The 12,375-nt window shown below is 48.1% G+C and overlaps 1 protein-coding gene across 5 annotated transcripts in view; it reads left to right on the forward strand.

The window, feature by feature from the left end:
• ANO9 (anoctamin 9) overlaps positions 1-12,375 on the forward strand; it is a 519,627-nt gene that overhangs the window by 203,499 nt on the left and 303,753 nt on the right. For all 5 annotated transcript variants that reach the window (XM_085644947.1, XM_085644948.1, XM_085644950.1 and 2 more), the window contains exon 5: positions 10,635-10,681. In XM_085644947.1, coding sequence (XP_085501073.1) covers positions 10,635-10,681 — 47 coding nt within the window. The remainder of the gene's footprint in view (positions 1-10,634; positions 10,682-12,375) is intronic.

A 12,375-nucleotide genomic window follows, 5' to 3' on the forward strand; every position in this document is an offset into this window, starting at 1 on the left:
CCACAGAATAAATTGTAAAGCCAAAAGTCCAAGGCTTTTCCTAGGAGCTGGTGTGGGGTGGAAATTCAGAACTCAATCATTGTCCAGCCACAGTTTTTACATAACGAGGAAAACTAATTTGCTTTCAACAAATGACATATACAAAACCAGTGAGCAGAAATATGGTACAGAGTGGTCGAAATAGCAGTCACTATGTGGGGGAGGGCGGCTGCTGCTGCTATTACTTGAGGCCATTTCCAGTGGCAAGGCATTCACAAAAATACAGTCTGTAGAAGTTATCACCTTCCTGGGGGAAAATAGTGGCCAACTATCTCACAACACCCTCTGTGTCCCCAGTCTACCCCTCCCAAGATTAGTTATATTCGGATTCTTTGTAGCACCTGAATTGTCACAAAGTTCACAGTCCAGAATACCACATTTTTGCACTGTATTTTCATTTTTAAATTTGGTGAGCGGACCCCGCTTCTGCTGACTGGGATAGCGGCTGCATGGCTCCCAATGATGTGCAATGCTCCACAGCTCCATCGGAGAGGTGGAGAGAACTCTCAAACTCTCCTGGCCCAGTTGATGTTGCTGCAGTTGCTGGTCCCTGCGTCTCATGCAGAGCTGCACATCTTCAGCTGTGAAAGTGGGACGGCCTACACAAAGGCAACGGGGAGGCTATTCTTCACCGGCTCCAATCAGGGTCCAGTGAATAGGTCCTTGGTGTTCTTCCTCAGGCCCAAACCGAAACCTTTCACCCTAGCAAAATTAAGAGCACACTCCAGGTTGCAGCAGGGATCACAAGTGGCAGTTTAGTTAAACTTGGAATGCAGTTTTAATCTGGCTTCAGCGCCAACTTCCAAGGACTCTTCTGTTGATGAGGACACTGAAATGCTGTAATGATGTCTCTATGCGTCAAATCATCACATTTCATTCGACTTCTTCTGGGAGAAACAGCTAAACAATGAGAAATTCTATTTAATTACCAAATTGCCACAGCCTTTCAGCAGGTCACTTGGTGCCCCAGGGTCTCAAGCCCTCACCCTTAAGGCCTGGTGGTGCAGAGCATTTCCTCGGCTGCAATGAGTTGCTTTAGTTGTTCTTGTTCCAGCTTCTCACAACCCTCCTACAAACCCTCAAAGCGTGGGGTTGTCTCTGAAAAGTAGTACAAGAATGGCCCTACATGCATGAAGTTTTCTGCCTGTATATTGGGCCCGCTATTTGCTTTTTATGCCCAGGTACATCCTTAGGGACATCTTAAGGATTTTGGGGGTCCTGGGCCAGACGTATTTTGGAGGGCCCTGTTTGGAACAGCTTTGAATTTATGATCAAATTTCAGCTTTTTCAGATCCTCTTTGGCCAGGTCACCGACAGTGCAGATACACACTCGTCCAAATTCTAAACATGTTAACATCTAATATTCAGGGATAGTGACGTGTGTTTTTTAATAATTAACACAGCAGCAGCTCCCTTATATTACTGCAAGTAGTCTCTGTGACACCCTCTCATTTCCTATATGTGAGGTACTGTTTTGATCTTAAAGAACTTCTTTTTATGGATGTTGCAAGAAACATACGCACAACATTTCTCTGCAAATTGTCTGTAATAGACTCTCACACATCACCCACTTTAAAAATACATTTAAGGGAAAAGGTATTAAAAAGAAATATGTTTACCAATTATTCATGGAAGTCAGGAGGACACTCTGCAGAACAGAGCAGGCTCTGTCTGGGGCCCACTGAAAAGCTGGGGCCCTGGGACTTCTCGACCTCTAACTCCCTACCTAAAAGGTCAAAATTAATGTCCTGACTAAAGTCCTCCAGGTGAGACAAACCATACCTGAGCCCCTGCTGCCCTTCAATGAGGCACTCACTGACAACCTTTTAGGGGCCAGAGCCAAACCGTCACTGACCTGCCCCTGGGGACCTTGCCTTTTTGTCTCAACAGCCCTCTCCTGAGAGCTTGGTGTTCTTGTTGCAGCAAGCTCTCAGGAGAGGGGAGCTGAGACAAAAAAGCAGCCAGCATTTTGATTACGTCTGACTGGTGCAAGCCTGCTTGCACCAGTCGGACAAATCCAAATAGTTTCTCAATTACTCCTCTGGATTCGGGAGTCCAAGAGAGTGCAGACCTTTGGCAAGAGGGTAGCCCTCTGGTTGGGCAATGCCCGTTACTTGCTGGGCCGATAGTCCCAAGCTCTCTGGGATTCTGTTGCTCAAATCCTTCCAGGTGTCATGTAGGACCTTTGCCCTATACTGACCCAGACCATACATAATGGCTGTGATGCTGCCAAGTTTACAATACATTGTGGCCTGGAAACTACGTATGCCATCAGGCAAGCCATTGCCATTAGTTTAGCTATTCAATGCCACACCTGGCTACGGTCAACAGGTTTTTCAATTGTCCTATATGTCCAGTTGTCCCTTATGGACATGCCCTTTGATGGGACTCGCCTCTTTAGGGACTAAGCAAATTCCACTCTGGAGTGTTTCAAAGAGAGCAGGGCCCCAGCAAGCTTCTTGGGCCTTTCTGGTTCACCATGCCAACTGCATCAATCCTTTTGTTCTCTTCACACCTTTCGCAGGGGTACACAATACAGACAGCCACTTCAGCTGCAGCAAGGTGACCAGCCGTTTCATGTCAAGGGGCAGGGCACCCGCAGACCAGTCAGTTGGTCCACTTCCCTCAGACTCCAGCTGCCATACCCCTTTAGTGTGCCCTTAGTGGAGCACAGGAATCAGGGTGGAGGCAGGATCCAATGCTTTTTTACAGAGTTGGCAGGCCGTAACTTAGGACAAGTGGGTTCTGAAAACTATCCAGATGGGGTATGTCCTATCCTTCATGGCTGCTCTGTGGCACCTTTCACCATCCCCAAAATGACTGATGGAGGACAATCTGCCTGTCTTATGCCAGGAAGTACAAGCCCTTTTGACCAAAGAGGCTATCAAGAGGACACCTCTCCAGAAGTGGGTCGTGACTTGTATTCCTGCTACTTTCTGGTGCCAAAGAAGGCCAGAAGCCTTTGACCTATTTTAGACCAGCACCCTCTCAATGCCTTTCTTCAGAAAGACAAATTAAAAATGCTCACCCTGGCTTAGGTCTTGTCTGCCCTCGATCTTGGAGACTGGATGGTGGTTTTTGACCTGCAAGACGACTATTACGACATACCCATCCTGTAGGCCCACCAGTACTACCTGAAGTTTTTGGTGGGACAGGAGCATTTTGTGTTTGCTGTGTTCCCTTTTGGTCTCTTCAGTGTCCCTTGGGTGTTCACCAAAGTGATGGCGTGGTAGCAGCACATCTTCTGAGGTGAGGGATCCCAGACTTCCCCCAACTCAATGGATGGCCGTTGAAGGCGGGTTTGCCACAGGCAGTCATCAGCCACCTCCAGACTACGGTGAACCTCCTGACATCTCTGGGGTTCAATATCAACATGCCGAAGTCATCCCTGACTTCTTCTCAGACGCTTCCCTTTATCAGCACCATCTGGACACCGTTCAGTTGTGTGCCTTTCCCCCAGAATGGAGAGTCCAGGACATTCAGGTTATGATCCCGACCTTGGAGCATCCTGCTGATTGAGCACGCTAGGTGGCATATGTGGGCTATGCAGTGCGATTTGAATTCTCAGTGGGCCCAACATCAAGGAGACTTCGCAAACCACATCCAGATTTCAGAGGAGACTGCAAAATATCTGCAGTGGTGGTTACTCAACTGTGACTCGGTCAGTGGGAGACCTCCTCTCCATGTCCCAACCATAGCTGACAGTTGTGACCGACATATTGCTTCCTGGTTGGGCCGGCCACCTGGGACAGGTCTCGGCTCCATATCAAACTGTAGGAATTGAGGGCCACCCACTTAGGTTTGGAAGATTTCCTTCCATCCATCAAGGGGAGGCTGGTACAGGTGTTTACGGACAAAGACCACCACCATGTTGTATTGCAACTAACAGGGCAAAGTGAGATCATGGACCATGTGCCAGGAGGCACTTCGTCTCTTGAACTGACTATACTATCAAGGATTTTTTCTGGTGGAAAATCACCTAGCAGGATCTTTGAATGCCTGGGTAGACAAGCTCAGCCGTCAATGCCTAGCAGAGTATGAGTGATAGTTGCACCCAGAGGTGCGGCAAGGTCTCATCTGCAAATAGTGAGAACCTTGGCTTGATTTATTCCCCACTGTCCAGAACGTGCAATGTCAGCAGTTCTGCAAGTTGGAGTTCTCAAGGTGTCTTTCGCTTGGAGACGTGTTCCGCTACAGTGAAACTCAGGGCTCCTCTAAGCCTTCTCTCCGACCCCTCTTCTGCCCCAAGTTCTGAAGAAAACTACTATCAACCAGACCCAAATCATCCTAGTTGCTCAGGTTGGGCACGGAGAGTATGATATGCAGAGCTCCTGGGCATGAGCATCTGTCCTCCAATGAGGCTACACCGCCAGGAGAATCTGCTGTTGCAGCAACAGGGCAGGGTGCTGCACTCAGGCCTTTGCAGTCTCCACCTACATGCTTGAAGATTGAGTGGTGACAGCTGAACACCTTCAAACTACCTCCAGAGGTGGTTGATGTAATCTTGGCAGCCAGGCGTCCATCACTGTATACGCCTTTCATTGGGACAAATTTGTGGGTTGGTGTGGCACAAGACAGATCAACCCCTCCAGGCATTGTTATCTGATGTTTTGTTTTGTGTTTTGTCTCTCGCCTGGCAAGGCACAGTTGAAGGATACCATTCTGCTCTTTGCCTTTTTACGGTTGGCAGACCACTCCTCATTATTTAAACCACCTGTTGTAATGCATTTTTTGAAAGGCCTACAGCATCTGTTTCCTCCCTCACTCTTTGCCATGCCACGGCAGGACTTTAACTTGGTCCTCACATATTTGGTTTGCATTCCCTTTAAGCTGTTTCATAGCTATTCCTGGCCGCTTCTCGCCCTTAAGACAGTGTTCCTCAGGTACGTGGCTGTGCTCCGGTGTCCGCAGCCTGTAGAGCCATTTCTCCTGCAGACAAGGGGCCCCCAATGCACCAACATGGACTCGGGGACACTGGGGCACCCACGTGCCTCGATGCTGCTCTCCTGAGGGCCCAGGCAGCATGAGAGCTGGCCCGCAGATAGATGCAGAGGCCAGGCAGCCAGCCCCCAGCCCTAAAGGTCAGTGCAGATGAGTCCAGTGGCCCCATTCTTCCTGCCAACAGCTCAGGAGAGCAGTATGGCCAGACGGTGCCTTTGCTCAGTAGGGCACACAGAAGAGAAGAGCTTGCAGTGGACACTGCCCCAGTGTGGGGCCCGGTCTGCTTCTAGTGAGTGCCAGCATATTGGGTTTGGGGTGCTCCTGCCCAATGGGGTAGCCAGCAGTCTCTGCTCGGGGCTGGTGTGTGCCTCCATTCTTGGCCTCATCCATTGGCACCGTCGGTGAGCCAGCAGTAACTCCAGAGCGGAATAGTGGTCTGCGTGCGTTCTCAGGGGGCAGCGATAGCGGGCCCATAGCGAGGTGGCCTGGCCTGCAAGTGGGGGAATGAGAGACCCTCTACCAGAGTGAAGAAGCAATGCGGAGGACCTGGGGATGAGCGCGGGAGGTGTCCTCCCCCACCCACCAGAGTATGAAACTGTGACACGGTCAGACCGGAGCCACATCAGTGGCAGGAGGTACACACTAGATGGTCAACCGAGCACAGCAAAGTGTCAGCAAGTGTTGGGGAAGTGTCCTCCCACATACCCCATTTTTGAGCCAAGTGGAGGGGCCCACAGAGGAGTCCACACAGCCCGAAATGCCTAGGTCAATGCCAGGCACCCCAGATAACGAGAGCTAGGTCACACGAAAGGAGCACAACAGGAGTGACACAAGGGCATCCTCCGAAAGCTGAGGGTCATGGGGAGCCAAACACCAGATGCCACGGATCAGAATCTCGTGGAACACACTGTGGCATTTCTGGCAGCCATTAAGGACACAAAAATAACATTGGAGCCCAAGATCGAAATTGTGACCCAAGAGGTAGGCCTGCTCAGGGCCGACCATAAGAATCTCACTGAGAGGTTCAGGTTCCAGAAGAGGTCTTAACACAGCTGACTTCCACAGTCAGAGGAGGTCTGGTCCAACTAGTTGCACTGGAAAAAAGAATGAAACCATGGTGGCAAAGCTGGATGACCTGGATGGCTGCTAGAGATGCAACAACATCTGGATCATGGTGGTCTCGGAAAGGGCTGAGTGACCATCACCTGACCTGTTTCTAGAGGACTGGCTGAGCTCCCTGGTTTTGGGAGGGCAGGCTTCGAGATTGTTCACTGTGAAGCATGCGCATCATGTGCTGGTCAGACCCCATTCCCTGGGGATCCTGCCATGAGGCATAGTGGCGTGACTACTGAACTTCCGTGACAGAAACCACATCCTACAGGTGACTTGCACCCTCGGCCCATGGCAGCAGGAAGAAGAAACCGGGACCGTTAATGCAGACTACATCACAGAAGTGCAAAAGCAGAGTGAAATCTTAATAGAGGTCGAGCAACAACTACAGTAGCTGAACTTAAAATATGCACTCCTATTCCCTGTGAAGCTGCTAGTAACGGATCCAGAAAACTCATACTTTTTTGGGACTGTAGCGGAGGCATGGTAATGGTTGGAAGAGAAGGGCCACCTGCCACCCAGGAACTTCAAAGGAAACCTCGAGGAGTGTTGGAGGAAGGAGAGATCGAAGATTCATCAATGGCATAGCTCCAGGTCCCCTCCCACCAAGACCCAGGTGGAGTCAGAGAGGGCCAGCATAATAGCCGAAATTCAGTCAGCAGATCTGCTCTACTAGCAACAGATGGAAACTTGAAGTTGACAAGGACCCTACTGATGGGGAAGCCTCGGTAACAGGGGATGAGCAGGACGAAACGAGGCCCCTAGTGGTCGCCCCATGACCTCGAACGCTATCGTCTAAGGCGGTCAAGGGGACTCTGTGCGTCATGCCCTGCCCTATCACTCAACTATTGCTGAGCAACATGGGCAGGTTGAGACAACAGTTACACATGGGACAACAGATTCCTCAAGTGGGGAAGTGAGTAATGCTACACTCACCGCGCAAGGATGTAGGAATGAATGGTTGTTGTTGGGGTGGGTGCTAATACCAGCAGACAGTGGCTACTGAGGTCAAGACGAAGGTGTCCATTCAAAAAATGTTAGCGGACACCAGCAAATCTGTGGTGGAGACAAAAAAACATTACTTTGTTGTGAACATAGAGTCAGTGAAATCTATGGTGGTCCTATGGGAGGAATATAAAGCAGTAATCAGCAGTCACTTGACAGCACATTCAGTAGGGAAAAAGAAGAAGATGGACTGAGAGTGCAAAGAACTAGAGACAAAATGATTACAAAACCTTGGCCCAGCAAGAAACCAGAGCTAGGTTCAGGGCGAAACAAGAGGGGTATACAAACTCAGGCTGGCAAAAAGCTGGCCTGGCTGGTGAGACATGAAGAAGGGAAGAAATTAATATATAAGTCATGTGGGAGGGACAGTGTCATGATAAAAACCCTGGAAGCCATAGCCCAGGAATCTGCAGAGTACCTGAGGGAACTATACTGATTGCTCGTATACGCAGAAGAGGGGGGACTCGAAAACTTTATCCAAAAATCTTCCAACTTCACACTTGGGCGGCGAGGCCCAGAAAGCACTGGAGCCCTGAGATATCAGACCCTGAGATCGCAGATGCTCTGACACAATTAAAAAGCAGGAAAGCTCCGGGCCCTAACAGGCTACATCCTGAATTCTACTAAATGTCTCCTTACACACATATTAACCTCCGTTGGGGAAATGTTCTGAAGGGCACGACAGGAGGGGGTGCTGCCAGAACACCTGGAGCAATCTTGCTGGCCTAAGTCCTCGTAAAACGCATGTTGCAAGTGGATTCCTTGGTGACCTCATATCAATCAGGAGTCATGCATCATAGGGAAAGGAGACACAATCTCGGACACCTGTTTGGCTGTTTGAACTGTAGCAGTGGGATCAGGGATCCGGCAGTACCCCTATACCTCGACGCTGAAAAGGGGTTTGACTTCCTTGAATAGCCCTATCTTTTGGGCTTTGGTCCATCTTCTCCGGGTTGGGTCAAACTACTCTACAGAGATTCCACGGCCCAGGTGAGAATGAATGGCACAATGTCGGTGGTAATACAGTTGGGAAGGAGAACCAGGAAGGACTGCCCAATATCCCCACTATTGTTTGCTGTGGCCATTGAGCTGCTTGCCGGTTGGATATATAAGGAAGCCCAGATTCGTGGCCTGAGAGGGGATCCCGACTTGGAGAACATTGTCTCTCTGTATGTGGACGACATCCTTCTTTACCTGATGGACCCATGTCAGTCTATTCCACAAATTCTGAAGATTCTACGCATCTTTGGAAAGTGCACCTGAAATTCGTATAAATTGTAACAAGTCCCTGGCATACCCCTTGATGGACTGGTGGGTCAAACCTGGATCCTTCCCCATCAGATGGGAGCCCACGGGCTTTGCTTGCCTAGGGATATGTATCACAACTAACAGTGAGCTCTTATTTAGCTAACACATGGGCAAGATCCTTGAGTCATACAGATGGGCATCGGTTCACTGGTGAAGCCTACCTCTGTTGCTGCTAGGCAGGGGGGGGGGGGGGTGTTATATAAGATGACCTACCTGCTCCAATACTTTTACGCCCTACAGAACTGGTACCAGTCTGGTTTTTCAGCCAGGTAGACAAAGCCACTAGTCTGCTGCTCTGGAACATCGGGGCCTCCCTGATTGCCCTGACAAAACTGATTAGGAAACCCTGAGATGGGGGTATCACCCTACCTAATTTGAAGCTCTATTACTGGGTGGCCCAACTGGTGGTCGTAAATGACTGTTTTTTCTCAGACCAACGGGAACCCTTCCTGCTGGCAGATAGAAGGGCACTGGACCCGAGTGGATACTTATGCCGAATAAATAGTGTGGGGCGGATGACCAGGCACCTCCCAACGACACACATGGTGATACCCGAAAAAAAGGTTGTACGGGCAACAGGCTGGAAGGGGCAGATCACCATGGCAATGCCCTTATGGGAGGTAGGAGTCCTGAAAGATCTAAGGGCAATTGAGGGACAGAACAGGTGGGACACATCAGGAATTACTGTGGAGGGGGATGTCTTGAGAGAGGGGGCAATGATACCCTTCTAAGATCTACAGGCCGAATACAAACTGACAGGGAGTCAGAATCTTAAATACCTGCAGATACGTCATATACTACGGAAACACAAGGACCTCTTGGAAGACCTGACGGAGTAATCTCCGATTGAATATAGAGTCCTTGCTGGCTCCCTACACAAGCATGCAAATCTTTTTGGTATACACCACATTGCTCACCCACAGCCTCCCCCAGATAGATGCACTCAGGACCAAGTGGGAACAGGAACTGGGTAGACTGGAGGATGATGTATGGGGTCAAGCTTGCTACTACTTAGGGGGGAGTGGTGTCAGTGCGGGCTTTTGTCTGGTCCAGCTCAAACTACTATGCAGAGCCTACTACACGAGGACAAAGCTACACAAAATGGGACACAGTGACTCAGATCACTGCATACGGGGTTGTGGCCAGAGGGGTACATTACTGCACACTATTTGGGGGTGCCCTACTATACAGAGATATTGGGGAAAGGAAGGGACCAGACTGTCTGAAGTGTCAGAGGAGACGGTATAGATCACACCACAATTAGTAGCCCAGGGCATTTGGGGAGACCAGACACTGGAGAGGCACACACTACTTTTCAGCAATGTAGCCCTTGCAGTTACGAGACGCACCCTAGCTAGACGCTGGGGTAGCACCTCAGTTCCCACAGAGCGGGAATGGGTATCTAATATGGACTGGTGTATGAGGACAGAAGAGCAGGTCTATAAGGCTTGTGATTGTCCAGGCACGTTAGACAAGATCTGGGGTCCTTGGAGGAATGCAGAGATAGATAATTAGCAACCTCCAAGACCAGGGGTTCGGAGGCAGTTGGGGGGAGGAGGGGTGACCAAGGGAAGGTAGCAAACTAGGCCCAAATGAAGCCTGAACCATCAGGAAGATGCCCAAGTGTCAGATGGCTTCTTGCCAGGGATAGCGTCTAAAGGCCCGGTCCCAATGCAAGAGAAAGTACTGCACATCTGGTACAATGAGAGCAACCATTCAGTCTCAACCACCAGCCTAATGAAAGGGCACCGGGAAGGATACCTATGCCCCACATAGACATATAATGAAATGCACACCGGCCTGTCTGTAATATGTTAAAGTTGGGAATAGTTTCTTTCACTTTTTGTTGGTTGCATGTTGACATAGACCAAGATAGTTTTCCTGCCACCCCAGGTGGGTCGACAACGGTGAATAGAGAACCATAAGTGAGGGGCATAATGGCGCAGACATGCTACGGGGGTATTGTATGGCAATGTATGGTGTAATGTTTAAAATACCAATGAAAAAGTTGGAGAAAAAAACCAGTGTTCCTTGTTGCCATAATTCGGCGCAGTGAGTGAGTTTCAAGCTCTCTGTATGAATCTGCCGTATACCATCCTCTTCCCAGACAAACTGGTTCTGCGGACACAAACTGCTTCTTCTCCCTCACCCCAACAATGCTTTTTGTCCATTGTTCTTAGCCCCAAATTTTCTTCTGCACAATTAATTTTTTTCATCATTCTTTCTTTCAGAATACGAATTGTTTACTTTATCCTGCACAAAATTGAATTACCACAAGGTAAGCGCATATCAGAAATAGCAAACAGTCAGAATCATTTGTGCAACATTCCAGAAATTGTCAACCTATTACACAGCGTTCAAGCTTCATGTCCTCATAACACCCACAAGTCAGTGTGTTATGATCCATGGCAAATCACCGCAAAATGGTTCACAGACTTTCAAAGGAGAGCTTCACTAGACTAGAGAAGGGAAAACAACAGAATTTCGATGTATTTCCAAACTAGCAGTCTTGATACAGGAGATCTCTGTACAATTAGCTTTGTGTTCCTGCTATTGTGGCATTGAATAGATAACCAGTGTTGTCCCCTCTGGCTAATTTGGTCTTTGGATGTTCAACAATGAACTAACAGGGAGACCTTGACCACATAATCGGGCGCACAGTCGACTACACAAAAACAACTTCTGATAAGTGAGACTTGTCCTGAAAATATGATAGGTCACCATTCCTTCCACATTTTGAGGATAGACCTATTCATGCCACAGTTTGTCGATGGAAGATAGTTGTGTAGTATTCTTACACAAAACTGTTCTTGCTGCACCGTTTTTGCTCTTCTGTAAGTGCTAGATCTCTTTCTGCTAGAGATCCATGTGCAGTAAATACCCTAGTCAACAATAAGTTTATCTGCATTTCCAGTTAAAAAAAAGAGGTTCTTTGGCTAAATTAGTCTACAGGTATACTCAATTATTTTTTTGTTCGAACAGAAACCATACACTTAGCACAGGTCCTCCAAAAATGTGCCTGTTGAAATGACTATTCCATCGAATATCATCTGTGTATTCTAATGAGGAATCACCCAAAGATCAGGTAACAGTGACCAAGAGGAATATATCACCAACAAAATATCGATTATTAATAAAAAACCCACACATATCACTTGTTTTAATCACCCGTAGAAATCCCAAAAAGGTTGCAAACACCACTTGCATAGCCACTGCCATGTTGTTAAAATCGTGTGCAGATGTGTAGCAAATGTAATTGTATATGTTTAAATAATAGTAATGTCTATGGTATTCCTACATTCCTTCCTACAATGAATAGATCAACTCCCAGAAATGTCTCAACCACACCTACTGCCCCTTGTCCTTTCTGGATCTTCTGGTGCCCAATTCCTTACATGTGTATGATGCTCAACCCTCCACTTCTTCCCACTAAAATAGGCTTTTAGGTCTAACATACATTCTGTCTACACTCAAACATGTCAGTAAGCATCTATCTTAATTTCCCCACAGCTCTGTTTGCTTCCTCGTGTTCAGACATCTTTGAAGCTCTACTGCGTGCCTTTCAAAGTGCTTGCCCAGGTCTGCCAAATGTAACATTTCCAGAGGCTCCAGAAACACCGGGGATTGGGAAATTCTTCCCCTTGAAATATTCGAATTCCTCAAAGCTTTTAATTCTGCCCAGGCTTTTTCCTCAGCCGTCACTAATTTTTGGAACTCATTACTGCCAAATATTTGGATGTCAACTTCTATGTTCTTACTTTGTGGAACTCTTAAATGTTCTTTTCTTTGCACTTTCTTATCCTGTGCTAACATTTCTCTATATGCCTGTGGGTCTTTAGAGGTGAGGTATGGGTTGCTGGGTGTCCTGTATTGTAGAAGCTTTTGTGTCTATTTCGCCACTTTTCTACGCGTCTCTTTTAGTCACCATTATCATGTTTGTTTCCAAATAATATATCTCGAAAGATCTTCATT

This window comes from Triturus cristatus, chromosome 3_1 (assembly GCF_964204655.1).
Source record: "Triturus cristatus chromosome 3_1, aTriCri1.1, whole genome shotgun sequence".
Classification (NCBI taxonomy): domain Eukaryota; kingdom Metazoa; phylum Chordata; class Amphibia; order Caudata; family Salamandridae; genus Triturus; species Triturus cristatus.